Below are 21,371 nucleotides of genomic sequence, written 5' to 3' on the forward strand. Positions count from 1 at the left end.
TGCATCATTCTTCGATCGAATCATAAAGAAATTCGAGGAAAAAGTACATGAATATGTTTCAATAAAGTAAATAAATGGCACAAGCTCAAAGTGATTTCGAAGCTTACGTTAAAGCCAAACCAAATTTTCTTTCAAATAAAATACAGCCATTTGACAAACAACGCAGCTCTTTATTAAAGTTAGTGAAAAATATCTTTATTAAATTATTTTTTTTTTATAAGTCTCAACAACTAAATAAAATAAAAAGAACTTTCAGCATGAATACTAAGAAAGTATATAACAATCTAGCCATGTCCGTATGAACGTGTTTTACATAAAGGGAGACCTTGTATTTATAAGCGGAATATTTATGACACATTTGGGAACCTTTGCAAAAGACAGATTAGATTAAAGAAATGCAATAATGTTCATCCCATATAATTGTATATTAATTGTTCGTATATAATATTTCTTAAGGGGGAAAATTCATACTTTACATATTCTTCAAGATTTTTTGTGAAACTAAATAATTCTTCAATTTTAAATCTTGGAGGTCAAAGGTGAATAAACACAAGAAAATAAGTTTATAAACTCTATGAGTTAAATCCGCATAATGGTATAAACAGCATAATATCGAAACATTATAAATATGCATCGAATTTGTACATAAATAAACCGATATATTCTATGACAGCTGTATGATTTATTTGCCCAATCGGATAATTGCATTGAAAGCAATATTATGTAGATTTCCGATTCGAACTGTTTCACGCAGAAAGCTTTAAAAGTGAGAGACCTAGCGTGTTATCCGATAGAGTAGGGCCCATTTTCTCGTCCGCCTGTTAAACTTAAAGTAGGGTTTCCAATACGATTTAAAGGTTTTAACCTTACTTTATACAATTATGGTCTTGCTGATAAAGAACGTATCTTCTTTATAAGGGTTTGGACTTGCTCTTTTTTAATACATCATTTATGAAAATTCAGATTTTGTATATTATATTTGTATGTATCTTCCCTCTTAAGTGATAAATATATGGCTCACATTAAAAATACATAAAAGGTTTACAAGGTTTAAATATTCTAACTGCATTTTCATTTTATTAAGAATTGTCTATTGAAAACGTACGGAGTTTGTTGTTTTATCCAACATTTAGGATTTAAATTGCAAAATTCCACATATTTTCTCAGACTAAAAGACTTAGGGCCGGTTTCTCGAGTGCCGGCTAACATTTCTCGAACAGATAAAGTCCCTGCTAAGTCATTTTGGCTTTCTCGAGCACCAATGTGAGAGCTAGCTTTGAAAGCTACTCGGAGTCCCTGTTAAGCGTTTTCGGCTCGATAGAATGACAGCTGATTTCCCAAAGCCAACTATGAAGAAGAAACGAAATCACAGGTGGCTTTTCCTTTTAATTATACCCAAACAGCTGATGAAATAATCGAAGCACGCCATTTTTTGCGCTTTACAGCACAATTCTGTGCGTTCACAGTACTCTGTAATTGTTTCTCGTTCAGATAAATTAAAGCAGTCGAGAAAGCGGATTTGCTTTTACGAACAGTTTATCTGGTCTTTAAGTTTTTCGAACAGATAACTATCAGGGACTTTGACAGGGACTCGCGAAACCGGCCCTAAAAGCTTATAGCTTTCTATGAAAATCAAGCATCGAATTGTTAAAGTAAGTGTAAAAGTTTAGCAGTACTCTCCACAGTATTGGGGGAGGGAAGTTCGTAATTTGTACTATTTGATACACTGTAAAGGCACTGCAATTTAAAAAAAGAAGACGAATTAGCAGGCTTTCCAACGATTAATAATTCAATATAAAATATTTATGTGTGGCCTTGGGCTCTTAATAGTAATCTATTTTGTTTTGATTTGTGGTCATCTTGGTTAACAACATTTTATTTGTTTATGGGAAATAAGTATTTTGCAGAAGCCCATACATAAAATCCGAAATAACCTTATCGTATTATAGTGGGCGCGGCCCTTTTCTTGGGTCAATAGATAGGTTTTGACGAAACAAATGCATTTAATTAAATAATTCTAGCCTCAAAACTGTGGACACCACAGGCTTTAGCGATATTTGGGCGATAGAGTGGGTAGCAATTGACTGAAACAAACACACGCATGCCTAAAAAAAGTGTCTAGTTATTAAAGTTTCCGAGATTTTAGCGTTCATACGGACAGATGTACAGGCTGATGTGGCTGGTTAGACTGGTTAGTTATCCTGATCAAAAACTAATAATAATAATTAATATTTCTTTATTTAATCGGAAACCTGTTACTTTAATTGAGTACAATAAGCCGTTTTAATCTCCGTTTAAAACCTTGTTTGGAAACTAAAATGTATTTCTACTAGCAGTATTGTCATAAATGAATTAAATTCTAAACTGATACAAAATAATAAAAAAATAATATTTAAATGTAGGCCTTCAAAACCTAAGTTTTGCTCAATCAAACCAATGTGATCCATGGCATTACGATTACAAATTGATAATTGAACATTAGGATTTTATTAGAACAGCACACACACATCGACATGATTCGCTGAGCAAATCCTTCACACAAACAAAATTCCAACTTTACATTGCTACACTGCTAAAAACAATTCGAAGATCTTTGAGCCACTGGTTTTGTTTGTCAAATAGCTGAATAAAAATATAGTACTATAAGTTAAGACAGTTTTAGACTCAAACCACCATGACTTACTGTTGTGAAGCGCAATTTAGATTGCTGCAAACCTGAAGCTATTTGATTATTCTAAGTTATGTCTATAACGACGAAGCCGCGCACTATTTTCCGTTTTGGGATCTCCAGGGGGTGGCGAAATGTTGCATTTAGGTTGTAGCTCAGCGGAATATTCATTCGTTGGTACATTATTTGATTCTTCGCTTTGAACAACTTGGGCACCAATTAGTCTATTTTTTTCCGCGCTTATAAGAGTACCGTTATCATCAAAATTTCCTAACATTGTATTGGGAATGCCACGTGTCCTTTAAAGATATGTGAATACGATTAGAATTAAGCATATAATATGTATACATTTTTTGGGTAAGACACATATACCTGCTAGAAGTTCGTGATCGGGGTCTTTGGAATTTTAATTGCAATTGCGTTGGGTCTGTGACATACTTTCCTTCACTAGATTCCCTCCGACGACGTAAGCCTAAATGAATATAATAAATAATATAAATAGTAGTAACAGGTAAAGAAAGCATATTTAAGAGTATTTAGTCCATACTGTGTGTTATAAAAATTCCTACCTAGATATGCAAAAATCTGAGGGTCTTGAAAAGAGTTATGTTTGTATTTAGTTGCGTGATTCTGATAAATATTTAGTTCCTTATACAACATGTACACATGCATGAGAGAGGTCTGGAACTTGGGATAGCCGAGTTTTTCAGAGATTTTAGTGACAAAACGTAGCCAGATTTAAGCTGTAACAGATCTTGCACAAAATAAACAAGAAAGGAAGCTAGCTTCGGCAAGCCGAAGCTTATATACCCTTGCAGATCATTCTATTAATTTACAAATCGCAAAAATGTTACATTTTCTATTATCTCACATTAATTTTTCGATCGTTTCTATAGCAGCTATATGATTTAGTAGTTCGATTTTTTAAACTTAATATCAAAATTCGGAAATATTTAAAAATAGTCATATCCCAGAGTAGAAGAGAATGTAATAAAAATTAACAAAGGTATACATTTTTTTCCTATTAATTTCCATTTAATTTTTCGACCGTTCCTATGGCAGCTATATGATATAGTGATCCGATTTTTTAAATATTTAATTCGAAATTCAGAAATATATAAAAAAGTATATTCCCAAGAGTAGAAGGTAATATCACTATGGACGGCAGTCCATGTAGTGACGAAGCGCACCAGGAGAGTGTGCGAAGGCGACTACTATTATATAGCCGCAAAATTGAAAATCTGCTGTGATAGTCCGATCGTAATGAGTAATACACCAATCGAAAGGTATTGCAAAAACTTAAAGGATTGCATACCAAGACTTTAAGAAAATCAATTGGCTTGGGAGAGAGAGCGGTGAAAGTGAAAAAGTGAAAATTTCGAAATTTGGAGCTGTTGGGGCCGGTGGGGATAAATGCCACCTCGCAATGTTTTAGTTGTATTCCTTTTGAAAATACCCGTCGAATGAGGGGTCATTTGTCAAAATCCGACGCTCCGTTCAAAAGTTATAGCCAAAATAAGATTTTCCTCGTCTTCCCAAAATGAAAATTTAATTCTGTTTGTCAGTTTGTCAGTTTGTCAGTTTGTCCAAAATATGTTTTTTAAGTTCTGAAAATTTGATATGACGTTCATCACATCGATATAAAAAACTTTTGTTCTACCACTTTTGGAAAAACTCGCTAGTTTAGCGGGAAAACAGCTATAAATAGCTAAAATTCGGAATTCCGTAACTTCTATACTACTAAAGCTACAGACTTGTGCTGCATCTCGTTTGAAAGGTATTTTTAAATGCTATAAACGCCCTCTATATGCAATTTGTGTAAATGTAATAGTTAAAAAGATATGTACAAAAGACATTTTTTTTAAACTTTCTTTTTAGCTTTTTTTTAATTTTCTCAAAAACGGCTCTAACGATTTTCTTTACAACTTTAAACTGTATAGCCCTTGAGATTCCTTAAATTTTGGTATATAACACATTACTGTAAAAAGTCACGTTTAAAAGTTATTTTTATACGAAAATAGCCACTTTTGCCAGCTCGAACAACTAACGCTCCCTGAGTATTGAATTTTGTGTGAGGGTATACGAACTGTATTTTAGGGTCATGGAATCAGTAAATTTGCACTTAAGAGTTCCATATAGGAATCTTTTGTTCTACGACTTTTGGAAAAAGCCGCTACTTCAGCGGGAAAAAAGCTAAAAATAGCTAAATTTCGTTAGTTTGTAAGTTCAACACTACTAAAGCTACAGACATGTGCTATAACTCGTTTAAAAGGTATTTTGATATACTTCATCGCCTTTTTAACTTAATTCGTTTAAATACAATGGCTTACAAATTATGATTGACCAATTTAAATTTAAATGTATATATTAGCTCCTATGAGAGCAAATGTAAACAAACAAAAACTTCTGATATCAAATAAAAACACCTCTTAACGAGGTAAAAAACTAGTGACGATCGCACCTTCAACATACAAAAGTTCTGATATCAACATTTGTGACGAAAAATTATTACACTCGTCATTAAATAGACTTTCTAATATTTTCTCATTCGGCACGCTGCAATAGAAAATGCCTGTGAAGGGAAAAGGGCTGGAATAGTTTGCTAGGGCGGCCCGAATGAGAAAATATTAGAAAGTCTATTTAATGACGAGTGTAATAATTTTTCGTCACAAATGTTGATATCAGAACTTTTGTATGTTGAAGGTGCGATCGTCACTAGTTTTTTACCTCGTTAAGAGGTGTTTTTATTTGATTTAAAGAAACACCAAAGCTAGAATTTTTTTAACGTTTTTTTTTCGATTTATTTCGATCTTTTCTATGGGAGCTATAAGATATAGTTATCAGATCCGGTCGGTTCCGACATTTATACTTCCTGCAATAGAAAGAAGACTTTTGGGAAAGTTTCATCCCGATAGCTCAAAAGCTGAGAGACTAGTTTGCGTAGAAACAGACGGACAGACGGACATGGCTAGATCGACTCGTCTGGTGATGCTGATCAAGAATATATATACTTTATGGGGTCGGAAACGTCTCCTTTACTGCGTTGCAAACTTCTGTCTGAAATCATAATACCCTCTGCAAGGGTATAAAAATCGGGCATTCCGATAGTATCAACTACAAAAATTAGTCGATGTTATTAAAAAAAAATGGAACAATTAGTTTTTTTTTATGCCAAAGAAAAAATAACAAACTTAGTTTTATTTAAACTAAAAACAAGAGAGAACGATATAGTCGGGTGCTCCGACTATCAGGTACCCATTACTCAGCTAAAGGGAGTACGAGGGAGATGGAGATATAATACTTTGATCGGGCATAACTTTTTAACGAATTTGATTTGAAAAATTTCTACATTTCGATAGGTATAAATAAACACAACAAAATTGCATTTATACTTTTCCGAAATCTTTAAAAATGTGGGCGCCAGACACATTCTAAAATCGCTCGTGGGCGATTGTGGACGGTAGAATGGGCGTGGAGGTCGGCTGACACAAACTTGCATTGCGTAGGAAGCCAAAGAATATGTGTGGGTAATCCCAACTTTCTAGCTTTTGTAGTCCGAGATCTCAGCGTTCATACGGACTCTACGAGTAACGGGTATAAATAAAATAGTAGAAAAGGTTTCGACGTTTGCATTCAAACCAATCCTACATAATAAAAAAAAATAATCTTGTTTAACAGAACAACAATTAAAAATGAGACAAACCTGGTGTCAGATCCGTTATATGAGGAGGATATTCTAAAGCAATGGAGTATGTGGTTTTGCGAACAGGTGTATTATCCGTTACAGAATTTGGCGTGTCAATTTGGGGGTTGTGAGGGTTTTCCAGAAGGGCTTCTATGGACTCAAGTGTCTTAGCTGAATTTATTGTAGAGTCAGCACCCGCCCACGATGCACATTTTGATTGGCGTACTGGTATTTTGCTAGGATTCAACAGTGGAAGATCACAGCCTGACTCAGTTTCCCCGTAACCGTCAGTGCTGCCTCGCGTCAATGGAGATTTAGAGTCACCTGCATTGGTAATTGCTTGATCATTCATTGTTTTGCATATTTCACTATTTCCATTCAACTTTAGTTTATTGATACCGGCGGAATTTACGTTACAGCAATTAGCTTCGGTTGTATCCTTGTAGATTGGAGTCGTAAATTTATTGATTGTATTTGTTGGGGAAGCTATCAGTGCAGCTTTTGCTTCTATTTCATCACAGTAATTAAGGGCTTTATCAGAAAGGTCGGGGGCTTGATTTGCGGTTGGAGTATTTTTGACAGCTGCCAGTGCATCATAGTAAACAGAATCGTCCAGATGAGAAGTTTCTATGCAAGGGAATATACCAGTATGTTATATTAGACGTGAAGTAATGGAGTTTTTCTTGAGGAATTAGAATACAAAATAAATCTTTTTGTAAATATATCAAGAAAATGTATTTCTATAATATTTCATATAAACAAGATAACAAGAAGGTAAGATTAAGTAATCAGTTTTTTTCTAAAATTCATGCCATAGCAAAATCTAGTTTTGCTCGCATAGTTTTCATTGATCTTATTATCCCTTTTTACAGCGGTTGGCACACCATAAATGTTTAGTATAAAAATATTATAACTTCTTAAATAACAAAAGAACAATAACAATAGACCAATCTAACCAAATCTGTCTGCTTACAATATCGTTCTACCATAACGTATTTGTAGTTGTAACGCGAATTTAGAAAAGTAATTTTGACTTAACATATCTTTCAGCATCGGTACTCCAATGGCTCCAATTATGGCCTGTCTCAACAATTTGTTTCTATTTTATTTTCTATTTTATAAACCTGAAAACGCGACTAATACGCACTGTGGGCATCATTTAATGCTAATCGGGTAGTTACGTTATTGTGTAACGCAGATGTCTGATTGAAAACATTTTCATTAAGCTAAATTCTTTTTAATAATTACCTTTTGGAATAACGCGAATTTCTAGTCGTCCACTAATACAACCGTTGTTTTCTTGGACCGCTGAACTTAAAGCCAAATTACTTCTTTGGCAAGCAGTGGTATGTACTTGCCAAGGTTTATTAGCGCCTTCCGCCAGCATAGCGTCTGAACTCGATTGCATCGGTTGGTCGTCAAATAAATCGGTAACTGAAACATTAGGAAGGCTGCTCCGGTGTTTCGATTTAGCTTGACTATCGTTCGAAGTATTGAACTGGAACGCTGTGTCCTCTTTAAAAGGGGCAGGGACACACCTTGAAACCAAGGAAGCGGTAGGCTTAGGATTCGCCAAAGGAGTGATTTCTGAATAGGTTTCTCGCACACAAACATTCCTTGCTATATCCATGCGATATACCTAAAAGTTTAGATCATTACTAAATTACAAGCCTTTGGTTTTCGTCAGCGTAAACGACAATCAAAATTGTTTTTATATCTTTAATGATTTATAAAACGTTTACATTTCTTTTGTCGATTTCGCATTAAGATACTTAAAATGTCTTCCGGTAAAGTGGACACCAAATTACGGCATGCAATTTTTTATTTCATTCTATTTATTTGTATGTTTTTAATATGCTTACTGTGTCATCAAAAGCGGCTTGTTGCACAGCCGGTGGTTCCAAGTCTTTACGTAATACATTACCCATTGCAGGTTCAGACCAGCAGTGCGGTATAGAGATTCTCAATGCTTCATAATTTTCGATTCCAGTTATGTTTAGTGTATACCTACGAAAAAAATCAGAAATCCTATTTATAGAACTTAAAATGCAAAGAACTTTAAATTAATTGAAATTAATTCAATGTCTTAGGTCTGAATACTGTAAAAAATATAATTATACCCGTTACTCGTAGAGTAAAAGGGTACATTGTATTCGAGCAAAAGTATGTAACATGTAGAAGGGAGCGTTTCCGACCCCATAAAGTATATACATATTTTTGATCAGGATCACTAGCCGAGCCGATCTAGCCATGTCTGTCTGTCCGCATGAACGCTGAGATCTCGGAAACTACAAAAGCTATAAAGTTGGTATTAATATTATAATATTATAATGTTATATAATATTATAATATATATGAATATTCCTGGGGTGATCAATGATATATTTTTAGTGTCGGAATCGTCCCGTTATACCCGTTACTCGCAGAGTAGAAGAGTGTATTGGATTTGTGAAAAAAGAATGTAACAGGTATAACGAAGAGTTTTCGACCTTACAATGAATGTATATTTTTGGTCGCGATCATTAACCTAGTGGATCTATCCATGTCCGTCTTTCGGTCTGTCCGTATGAACGTATGAATTCTAGGGGTCTTCGCAGCGCAAATTTTTAAATCGAACCATTCATTAAAATTCATTCATTACTTTAACTGAGTAACGTGTAGTCGAGTTACTCTCTATCTTATTTATACAAAAAATAAAATAATATTTTATTTATTTTATAAATAAATAAAAAATAAATATATTTTTACTAAATTAAACTTTGCTATCCCCTTAGTTAACACTCAAAGAATTTACATAAAATAGTAGGGGAGTGTAGGGTAATTTGACGAGTAGGGTAATGTGACGAACTCTTCGAATCTCATATATGACGTCACGACAAAAATTCCAAATAAATGTAGTCGTCTCCCCTTATCGTGTCGACAATGTATTTACAGCAGCGGTCGGCAGCGTCCTATTAAGTGAGCATAGGAAATTGTTCTGCTCGAGCGCTGCCTCCACGTATACTGTAGAACAGCGGTCTGCGCACACACACTGTTAAGCCGCCCCGTACAATTTACTCACACAAATATAAAACAAAATGTAATTGTATGAGTGTGCCGACCGCTGATTTACAGTAATATTAATAAGAAGTCCCGTATTTTGTTCGTGAGGTAATTTTCGCTAAAAATGTGGTGCGCAAACTAGCAAACCCATATAATTTACATGTGTTTCAGCAGTGCCAGAGCAAAGATGAGTGGAAAATAAAATCAGGAAAATATATGCACGAATACATGAGATCTTTATCAACAGTTTTTGGTACCTCGCGTTTTTTTCTTTTGCGCCGTTTGAGAGTGACACCGTTTTTGCTCCAAGTCTACCTTGTAGTGACGAACTTTGTGTAGGGTATTGTGACGAACTTTTTTTATTCAAGAATTTTAATGGTTATCGTTGGTTATTTGTAAAAAAAATATAATAATACCAGATAACATTTACTGCTGCAGTTTTATTGTTGTTTTTAATAGTGACGTCAGTTTATTTCAGGGAACGAAAATAACTGTTATTGTAAATTTTTTATACAAAAAATTACGCACTTAGAAGGGTCCTAAAATTTTTTTAAATACACCACAATTTTTATTAGCCATTGTAGTTTACAAATCCGTAATGATTTTTATTTTTTGATTTTTATAATAAAACTTAAAAAATAACTGTTATTTTTTGATTTTTATGAATAACAGTTATTCCCTTGACATTTTTGAAAATATGAAATAATTAAAAAAACATGATACCCGTGCTTTATATAACTTACTAAAAATTTGTTAAAAAAGGCAACCGCGCATATTTTATACCTATATTTTTTTAAAATTTTTTTTACCCACAAAATCGCCATAAATCAAGTTTGAGTTTTATTTTTGATCACGACAAATAACTGTTATTTGTCAACTTTTATTATAAAACTCAAAAAATAACAGTTATTCTTTGAGTTTTACTTTACAAATCAGAAAATAACTGTTAAAGTGTGATTTTTAAAATAAAACTTATAACAGTTACGTTCCCTGGTTTATTGAATTTAAAAAAAAATTTACACTTTGACCATTTTTTTTTTGTAAGTTTGGGTATTATCTTATTACTTTTTTCTTTTCCGTATTGAAAATAACCTTTCCGTAAATAATATATAAAAAAATGTATTTTTTTGTTTGTAAAAAGAATGGCTTACACCAAACGCTGTGGGATTTGGCTACGTTGAAATTTCGAATCCAAATTTTTTTAGAAATATGCTCAGTAAATGTAAGCAACTTTCTGCTTTTACACTTTTAAAAAATATTGATTTTTGGAGAAGTTACATTAAAGAACAAATCGTTCGTCACATTACCCTACAACTTTTGATAGTGCAAAAAAAGGAGGGTTCACGCCAAACGCTGTGGGATATAGCTGCATTGGAATTTCGAATTTCGAATTTTACAGGGATATGCTCAGTAGATGTAAGCAACTTTCTGCGTTTACACTTTTAAAAAATATTGATTTTTACAAAAGTTACATTCAAAAAACGAATCGTTCTTCACCTTACCCTACACTCCCCTACATATATAAAAGCAAATGCACATTAAAATGCAAATCTTAAAATGTAAACAAATATAACATACAAAAGAAAACATTCAGCAACATTAGCTGAAACCGCGATTTCATATGTGGGACCATTATTGACATAATTTGCCATTTGATAACACAAAATCCAGACTGTTAGAGAATTGTTAAGCCATTTAAGCCATTAAAGCTTTGCAGCTTACACACTCGGACATGTAAATTGAATATTTGGGTATATATGGGACTTACCTTTTTGGTCTGTCCTTTCCTTCGATTGGAAAATTAGTTGATTTGCCTGTATCAGCGACGACATTTGGGGAAAACTGATTTGCTTCATTTAAGGGCAATGAAATATCCAGTTTAACCAATTGCTCCAAATTGGGTTGCGACTGCGAGGCGAAATGTACGTGGTATACTTATCATGTGTTTTTATAATTGCGTTAAAACATTTTAAAAACATGTGGCTACATCTCAATCGTTAGCCCATGATTCAATTTATTAGTGTACTTATTATTTTACGAAAATTATCGAAATAGTTAATCGCGACTACAGGAAGACATTTTAAGCGTTCTAGATCTGTATTTAAAGTAGGGATTTGAATTTACCTGTGGTTCTCTGTTCCATTCGTTATCAGTGGTGTCCTCTGAGTCATCAAACTGGCTCTTCCATTGGGACGCCAGCGTGAGGGCTCCGCCTTTGGTAACCTGTTGCAATGCAGAGACATTCTCGTCGTCTATCAAAGCAAATTGGGTGACCGAATGGTCACCTGCCACGCTGCTTCTGGCGGTGTTGCTTCCAGTTCCAACACCTCCACCGCCCGTCGACCCACTATTGATTCTTTGAACTGAACTTGTGTTTGCTCCAGAGGAAGATGGCCGTAAGTTGGTTGATGTTGCCGAACGGCGATTTACTGGCGGCATGACAGCCATCCCAAAGATTTGACCGTGCTGGTTGATGGAGAATTTTGAGGACGAGCTGTTCCCGGCGGCGAGGCCAGCATTGGTGCTAGTAGCATATTGTTCTTGCTTCACTGATAAATCAGGCCCTTGCGGGCTATGGCCCCCACCCCCTGTTAGGTCATGTACACTCATTGGAGGAGCTGTGAGGACACGGAGGCGCCCAAAAGTTGATTTCTGTTCCTCAGATGCCCGCTTGGCCTCAGAACCCTTATCGTTTGTTTCTGCTTCTGGTTTTTGCAATGCATTATTGGCGGACTCCGGTGAATTCATTTTTTTCACTTGCGACTTTTGCTGCGGTTCGACCCCGCACAGGGAAGGTTTACTAGCACTCTCAGTGGCATTTGTGTTTTTCGGTTCAAATAAACTCTTAGCAGCGACGTCAACTGTACTTTCGCAATCGGCATTTGGTTTCGTTGGTAAAAACTTTGTTGGTGCTTTATCTTCCAACTGTGGATACTGTAGGTAAAATTATTAACTAACCAAAATGTAGACTTTTTTAGGACTTACAGAATTTCCGTACACCGGCGCAGAATTGTTTTGGTTCGTTGTTGAAAACGATCCAGCCCCGTTTTGGGGTTGCGAGGTCTTTGAATTAATTGCTGACTGTGGAACCATTACCTGCACATCGTGGCCTCCTATTCCCACCATTGGAGACTTCATTGAAGCACTTTGGACATTTGGTATTGCCGCTTGGGAGTTTGTGGCTAACGTAGACTGCTGTTGCAGCATTCCTTTTGGTGTGATGTTTTGATTATTTGCTGCATAACCATGTTGTACGTTGGCATCGCCAGATCCTTTTGGTTGAGGTGCTAGTGAGGTTGCGTTGCAGTTTCTATCAACCTAAACAAAAAAGGCATTGTTTAAAGCAGATTACTTAATAATTATGTACAATTTTCTGCACTTACTTTTTCCTTTATATGCAAGGGCTCGGTCGCTGTAATATGAGCGGTTTCGATATCAGCTCTCTTTCGCACCTATTTGATAGTTAAAAATACCATTTTTACATCATCATTACAGGTACGGAAAGCAAAACAAATTGAACAAAATCATCACCATTTATCCAATTACTTTATCAAAAGTACATTATTTTAGTTTTAAAATAATATTAAAATATAAACTATTTTTTGTGTAGAGTGCCCCGTTATGGGAACTTACGTATTCCGTTCCGCTGGCGTTAGATGCTGCCACAGTCATTTGTGTTATATTTCCGTGCATGTAATCGTTTTTAACAGGAACTGATGGATTGCCTGCTGTTGTACTTATGTTGCCAATAGCCGCGGAATCCACTTTTTCCCAGTCATAAGGGTCAGACTCCTTGACGCCGCGTCTTTTCATACATCGCTCAAATAAACCGATGAGCATCTATAAGTGTTAACCATTTTATTTTCATTAGGAATTTCTTAATTCGGCATATCTTTAACTTACCGCGTAGTCCGGTCTGTCTGCATAGGTAAGAGATTGAATATGCTCTAGAAATTGCTTTAAGTCTGACGGCAAATGTTTTAACAGTATTCTGTGGTCATACTTTTCCTTTGTCAACCCAACTTGTTCCTTGTCTTTTATTTTTCGCCATGGCAGTTGCCCATTTACGAATTCTACGAGCATATAGAACAAAGACCACAGATCGTCGTGACGTCCCATTTCCCTGTTGCGATGTGCATTAATAGAAGCATAACGAACCGTGCCCCGAAACCCAGCTGCTGCTCTTGGACACCGAACCTCTCCGGTACCAGTGGTGTACTGACGCGCCAATCCAAAGTCTAGCATATAGACGCGTCGACAATTATAAGGCAAACGACCCACGGAGAAGTTGCTCTAAAATGAAATAAATAATTAATTATTCTGCGTGATCATACCGAAACATTTAAAGTCGAAATTAACGAAAGAACTATTACCGGTTTAATATCACGATGAAGAAATCCCACAGAATGTATAGATTCAATGGCCTTTAGAATTTGTAACCCTAACCTAAGTGTTGTACTAAGCGAAAATGCGCCTCGCGGCTGAGCCCGGCGGAGCTCAGCTAAATTCTTCCCTTGAAGCTGCATCACCACATAGTTAAATCGATCATTTCGTCCACATCCGATGAATCGACATACGTGCTCCTTTCCCTGTAATTTCTTTAGAACGGCGACTTCCATTTTAAGGACCTGCTTGGGCTGCCGCGCGGACTCAACTTTAAGTGCGACCTGCTCTCGTGTTATAAGGTCTTGTCCCTCGTAAATTTCTCCAAAACCGCCTCCACCGATTTTACGCACCACCTGTATGGTAAAAAAATTAATTTTAATGTGATTGCTTTGCAAACTGATAATTGACATTAAAAGATTAAAAGAAAACGTGCACAAAAAAATAAAATAATTATTTTTATTGCACATCTAAGCACAATATTAGTTTATCGGTAATACAATACTATTTATTCAGAAAACTTCTTATTTGTTATTTTTATATTTAAGTTTTATAGAGATTCCATCGAATATATGATTTATTTTATTTGCATATTTTTTAAAATAAGCTTATTTATTTATTTATTTTAGAATCCGCCGGGTGTTCAATTAGGTGTTAAAACTACCTACATTACCTTAGCGGTCAAACATTGTCTACCCTTTACTTTGGCTATTATTAATGTGTACTATTTTATAGAATCACTGTAACTCACGTACTGACTAATTTTCTTAAATGTGCTCTTAAGGTCGAGTTTTTTTCATTAAATTGCCGTACTGCAAGTTTAGTCCAATTGCAATTATTTACAAACCAAACCACATTTTACTATCCCAATTTCTCGTCCACATGTTAAACTAAAAGTACGTTTTAAGTGTACAAAATTAATGGATTAAGCGTTTAAAAAAACTTGTATATTAACATGCCGACAGATTGGACTAAGATTGCATATTGTATGGATACCTGCGCAGCGGAAGTTGCTACAGACGAGTGCCACGCCCAATTTAACGCCCACAAAGAAATTATTTAGCGCCAACAAATTTTAACTCATTTACCTAAAAAAAATGTATTTTTAAATGTTTTTGATTATATTTGTTTTTTTATTTTCTTCGAGATCTACAGGCAAATTTATCTAAGAAGAAGTTATAATTTGTAAGATATAACTAAGGTTTAAAAGCCGTGCATGGTCTATGGTGTCACTGGCCTGTGCTAGGTACCGTTATACGGTAACAACTTCGTAAGCATCAGCCTATAACTAAGTAGGAAATGTAACATATTTTAATCTTATGGATTGTAATAAGTCAGAATAGCCTCTCTTTAGATATGAACTATTACTACGCGAAATATCTAATTATTCTTGGGCTACAATTGAATTTTGGAAAAAATTTATTGTATAAATAATTACAAATTAATCATATAATATTGAGATTATTTAAATATTATAATTACTTGCAATTATAATACACTCGGATGATCCATATAATCTAATCTATAACCAATAACTACACCTCCATATGTACATATATATTAAATTCAAAACACACCTTCCAACGTTCCTTTACAACATGGCCCGGCTGCAGCAAATCTTCGGAAGTCATTTTGCAAGATTCCTTCTCCTTGGGACCTACCACGATTCTAGCCTTTTCGGCGGCAGCGACCTGATTTCGCGGTGAATCAGGATCTGGATCGGGATCAGGTGCAGGGGTTGTGGACGATGGCACTTTGAAGGTCACGCGGCTGCGAACCCCTAGGCGGTTGTGCTTTGCTGGCAAAGTGGCCGACCGCTGCAGGACATTTGGGTATCGGTACTCCTCTAGTGCATCTGCGTCTACTGCATTTGCGCCCGGGCTAATGTGCTGTAATAGACGGGATTGCAGGATGGCACCCGCGAGCGGCGGCGGTTTTGATGGCGGCGGGGGATGAAGCCTTAACAGGTTCTTCTGGCAACCTCGGCTAAGACTTATGTACTGCTCCTGGTTGGAAGGAGGCTGACATGTGTGATTACCGTCGTCTGGCGCAGATGCATTTTCGTCGTTTCTGGGAAATTAGAAATGTATGAAATGTAATGCCTTTTATACATGTGTGTATATCTCGAGCGTTTGAGAGAGACTTACGGACTTACGAGACATCTTCTCCACTCTTACTCACAACATTCAACATTTAATTTATTATGGCATAATAATAATAATAATAGAAACATCGATGTTTTTATAAGTTTTGAACACATTGATGTTTGTTTTTTATCATCGATGCTTTTTGTTTTAAAAATGTCTTGTACATTTTTTAATGTTTCGAGTATTCCCTAAGCTGTTGAATTGCTGAATCGTTGAGTTTTGGTCAGCTGTTAATCAGCTGTTCCATACAAAGTCAACTTCCAGGAAAAAACAGAGCTGTCACCTCATTTTACTAAAAGTCATTGCAAGACTTTACTATCATAAGTTCGAGTTACTTTACTTTAAAATCAAATTATGCCGTTTCCTCACTGATGTACATTTTCTAGTATTTTTTTGGTATTCAAATGCAATTTCCTGACCGTTGTGCTTTGCTTTTAAATTCAAAATAATCAAATGCATTGACGATGGACAATAAAAATGTGATTGTTCTATTAAGCTTTTGCTTGCATATTTAGCGTTATCTTTATTGTTTATTAAGCTATGCATGCACATAAGATATTTTTTGGGATCATTGTTGATTTTGCAATCCTTTGGTGGTCCTAGTGCAATAATCGATTTGGTGGTTTGTTGCCTCTTACTTCCTGTCACAAATCTGAGGGGCAAAAGATTGGTCAGCTTTTGTTAACTGCAGTTATACGACATTTTTTTCTGCAGAGAAATCATCTATAGTGGGCCTTGATTATTTCGAGAATCTTGCGATGGTCGTTTTGTCGATAGTTAAAAAAAACTCAGATATTTGGTATTTTAAGCACGAGAATATCAAAATTTATTAGCATTTATTGTCGTATGCTATTTTCTTCCACCTCTACAACCACTTGAAAATATTTGGAAAAAAAATGTAACATACCAAAAAATGTCAAAATGCTACATTCAGCTCTGGTGAGGAAACGGCATAAGAAAGTCTATTAGTAGTTGTTCTTACCTTGCTAACAATTTTAGACTGTAAGAAGCAATTAAAAATCGAGTTTTACTCAAGGCAAGCCATTTAAAAATGCATGCAGTAAAAAGAGTATTTAAAATAACCAGTAGGAAAAATCAAAATGTAAAAATGTATGAATTTTAATTTAAAAATGATTTTATTAGAGAACCTACATTAAATGAATACTTTATTATACCCGTTACTCGTGGAGTAAAAGGGTATATTGTATGCGTGCAAAAGTATGTAACAGGGAGAAGGAAGCGTTTCCGACCCTATAAAGTATATATATTCTTGATCAGGATCACTAGCCGAGTCGATATAGCCATGTCCGTCCGTATGAACGCTGAGATCACGGAAACTACAAAAGCTAGAAGGTTGAGATTTTCCACACATTCCACACAGCGCAAGTTTATTTCAGCCGACACGCCCCCTCTAACGCCCACAATCACCCATTAACGATTTTTAAATTTGTCTGGCGCCGACACCTTTGAAGATTTTCGAGAAGTATAAATGCAATTTTGTTGGGCATATTTATACCTATCGAAATGTAGAAGACATTTTTCAAATCGGACCATTCAATAAAAAGTTATACGCAATCAAAAAAATGTTATATATCCATCTCCCTCGCACTCCCTTTTGCCGAGTGACGGGTATCAGATAGTCAGGGCACCAACCCGACTATAGCGTTCTCTCTTGTGTTTTTATATTTTTATTGGGCGCTCTGATCACGGGTCAACCTAAAAAATGTTAAGAACGCTACAGAAAATGTAATTCGTCCCCTGGCAAAAAGGAATTATTTAAAGTGATTTCCATTTTCCCGCCAATTTTCAGCTGAGAAACACCTGAAAAGGTTACATTTTTCCTGTTCCTCACGGCATTGATTCACTAGTTCAAATTTTGCACGAACACGCGGCTAACGGTAGAATTTAGGTATTTCCTTAGCTGAGTACCGCGGTGAAAAAAGCCCTAGACGAAAATGGTTTAGCCACCTATTTGCCACTCGCTCTCTCCAATGGTTAGATTGCAGTTTTCGTCGATTAGAGTGCTTATTTGACTAACGGGTTGAGAAAATAACTCGATAAAAACAGCCGCTTTAAAGTGCAAAATCAGCTGATTGACAGTGCTCCTCGAGAGAACCGAGAGAATTATAAATGCAAACTGTGATTCTTATGGATTGTTTTAAAAGAACTGAGCGAATTATAAATGCAAACTTTTATTTATAAACTAATGCCTTTAGCTTATGGAAGAAAACTATGATATCGAAAATAAGTTTTTAAACATTAGCCGGTAATATAGAAGTTTTGAATTTTATCGATTTATGTTGTTAAATTGTATTTGAAATGTTGTTTTACCGTATTGTAAAACCATAATTATGTAATTTGTTCAATGTTTTTTATGCAAATAGCAAACATTATTTTTGTGTAAACATCGTGGTTTTCGGTGTCATAGGAACGTATTTTTGTTACTTCCACCCTTCACAAGAAAACACCCCCATTTTGATGACAGCTTCGAATTTAAGCCAAATAAAATACTTGAAGACATATACTACATGTTTTTGACCAGGATTGATTTCGTTAGAAGATATTGATCTAAAGTCCACTTAAAAGTCCAGGCCCAAAAGTTTAATTCTTAGTTACTTGAACCTCAGGCAAATTAGATGAGGGTAAAATGTATATATGTAAAACAGGAAGTTCAGCCCTTTAGCAATTTTCACGCTCACCCCTTCTGGAAAATTTGGCTGCTGTAAAAACTGAGTTTATTCTAAATACATTTTTACCTACCAAGCAGACACGGATTCAACTTATTTGTTTTATCACAAATATTCTTTAAACACTTGCAGAGAATATAATGGTTCACAATTGTCAAACTTTTTGATCTACGAAATCGTTTCACTGGTGGTGCATAACAGGATTGGAAATATGCCTCGATTTCCTTTCACTTTGATTTCTAAATTCCGCGAACGCTACACCGACACAAAACTATTTAATTTACATATGATTTGTTTGCTATTGTATATCTAAGTATTTTCACGGAAATAAAATACAAGTATCGATTTGTGAGCTTCTGTAATTGAACTCAAAGCCAGCTGACAAAAAGCTATATTTTCCAGGCGGGGATTGCGCATGCTCCTTAATTGTGATGCGGCAGGACCTATTCGATTTGAAGGCTTTTTATCGAATAACAACGGTCGATTGTTTATTTTTGTAAGTTTATAGGTTTATAGAACCAACTTAGAACATACCTGAGGTAATCCTGTAAATGCATGTTGGCTGCAATACGGGTTGCTTTAGACTTGGTTATTGTGGAACTTTGTTTGCATATATGTGTGCTCTGTTTTCACTTTTTTGCCAGGGCCTAAAATATTGCGAAGACAAAATTATACATTTTATTGCTTTGCGTCTGTATGCTCACACCTTTAAGAACAAATATGTATGTACACTTTTTTAAATTTGATTTTGAAAAAATTATAATATATAATACAGTGCTCACTCGAATAAAATAACACCCTGTTCATTTTTGTAAGAGGGAAACAGATATTCATGATGTAACTATCTGTACTTTATTTTTTGACTTTACAGGGAGCTGTATTATACAGAGAGGACACTTAGCTCTTATTAGTATTATGTTTTTTTAAATGCACTATATATTTAAACGTATTTTAAAAATCGATAAATACATACATGCGCGTACGAATAACCATGTATATGTATTTAATTATATAGCTTACTGCATCGCGCGGATATACTTTATTTATGAATTCGTTTATTTACGTTAAGTAGGCAAGCGTGTGGTTTCTTAGCCTATTTTTATATTCTGATTTAATTATAGAGGAGTTCAATACGAACTTCGAATGAATATCACTGTGGAATTCACGTGATCCGATTTTATAAGTACATATGTACATATACATATGTGTCACTACTTCAAAGTATTTTTAAAATTATCACTTCTTAATTCATTTATTAAGTTGTTCACGAAGGTTAGAAAGATCAACCACAATCGTTTTAAAATGTATTATTTTAGGGATTTTAAATAACTTTTTTCGTATTTATAAAACATTTTCTTGCGCAAAATCATGAATATAGTCGACAAAAGCTTTATCTTAAAACGAACATTTTCTTTCACCGAAGACTTCCCACTGATTCTTTTCGGCATTTCTGTGCATCATATGGTATTCATGTACAGTGCCAAAAAAAAGACTACCCATATGCTTGGCCACTGGGCCAGTTGATCCGATTTTTGGCCAAAAACAGGTTTTTTTTTGAGAATATTACCAATCTAAGTTTGAGGTCCTTTTTATAATACATTAAACTAATTTATGCCAAAGTTTCAAAGAATTCGGTCAAGTAGTTTTATTTTACGTGTTTTCAAAGTGGAAAATTCATCAAATATTGATGGAACTAAAAAAACTCTAGAAGTTAAAGATGCTAATGCAGCTGTTAGACTTCTTTACGAAGCTTTTAGATGTGATTATTTTCAACAAATAAAAAATATAATATAGCTCGTATGTCTTACTGGTTTCCTAAAATAAATTTAATTGTTGATTTTTACGGTTTTTTTACTTTGCTTTTCGAGTGCCTTTGAGTGCCAGACCCAAATTAAGTCATTCCTTAAAAAAAATTCTTTGATCAGTTTACTAAAAGCGCATACCGCCGACTCGATGCTGTTTTGCCTTACTTTTCGGTAATCGTTTATTTTAAATAAGTAATTCCATTTCAATAAATTTCCAACATTTATATATTTCATGTATGCAATACTTTTTTTTTGGTTTTGCAGTCGCATGCAAAAATACAACAATTTTGTAATATTTGGGAGGTACTTAAATGTTAAGCATTTCTTAAGGGTTGCTAAACTTAAATAAAATTACGAAAATAAAACTTAATATTTTTCAATTTGAATGATGCAGATCTTAGGATGTTATAAAAAAATTATACAGAAATTTTTGAATAGATAAGATTTCATAAGTTATTAAAAGTTATCAAGCTATCCCTGATTTTTTACGAAATACCATGGTTCGGTCAGGTAGCAGTAATATGGGTCGAACGTAGACTTTCACCCGTCGCTGTATATAGTATACGCATAGTCGAACTGAGTGTATGGGTGCATAACATAAACAAGAACGAGAAGCTATCTTTAGTCGGACAATTTTCGAGATAATTTGTCCAACAAAAGAAATATTTAAAAATGTAGGAATATACTTTTTTTCTGATCTAACTGGTAACGAGAATAGGGCCTTCAATTTTATTTCGACTTAATTAAATCAAAAAACAAGAAAGGAAGCTACCTTTGGCCAGCCGAAGCTTATATACCCTTGTAGATAAAGTAATGCTTACACGGTGCAGTTCCAGGAATTCCAATTTTGTTTTTAATTAGTCAAGAATCAAAACGCCTACTTCCTACAAAGTTACAATGAATTTTCTTATATTTGTTTGAATTTTCCTATGGGAGCCTTAAGATATAGTGGTC

At 34.8% G+C, this 21,371-nt stretch overlaps 1 protein-coding gene across 9 annotated transcripts; it reads right to left on the reverse strand.

Moving 5' to 3' along the window:
- Nucleotides 1–110: 110 nt before the first annotated feature.
- Asator (tau-tubulin kinase asator) lies at nucleotides 111–20,032 on the reverse strand. Of its 9 annotated transcripts, none has more exons than XM_017155406.3 (15): nucleotides 19,751–20,031; nucleotides 19,147–19,259; nucleotides 15,356–15,848; nucleotides 13,769–14,134; nucleotides 13,299–13,688; nucleotides 13,029–13,235; nucleotides 12,779–12,847; nucleotides 12,381–12,713; nucleotides 11,520–12,329; nucleotides 11,164–11,303; nucleotides 8,216–8,360; nucleotides 7,602–7,992; nucleotides 6,372–6,980; nucleotides 3,041–3,140; nucleotides 111–2,967 (listed from the first exon to the last, which is right to left on the reverse strand). In XM_017155406.3, the coding sequence occupies exons 2-15, from the start codon at nucleotides 19,167–19,169 to the stop codon at nucleotides 2,730–2,732; spliced, it is 4,314 nt and encodes a 1,437-aa protein (XP_017010895.2). In that variant the 5' UTR covers nucleotides 19,170–19,259; nucleotides 19,751–20,031; the 3' UTR covers nucleotides 111–2,729. The 9 variants fall into 9 exon arrangements, with proteins under 9 accessions (XP_017010895.2, XP_017010893.2, XP_070074155.1 ...); XM_017155404.3 differs by having other exon boundaries at nucleotides 19,586–20,031; XM_070218054.1 differs by lacking the exons at nucleotides 19,147–19,259; nucleotides 19,751–20,031 and adding an exon at nucleotides 15,934–16,203 and having other exon boundaries at nucleotides 111–2,622; nucleotides 2,684–2,967.
- Nucleotides 20,033–21,371: the final 1,339 nt, after the last annotated feature.

This window comes from Drosophila takahashii, chromosome 4 (assembly GCF_030179915.1).
Source record: "Drosophila takahashii strain IR98-3 E-12201 chromosome 4, DtakHiC1v2, whole genome shotgun sequence".
Taxonomy (NCBI): domain Eukaryota; kingdom Metazoa; phylum Arthropoda; class Insecta; order Diptera; family Drosophilidae; genus Drosophila; species Drosophila takahashii.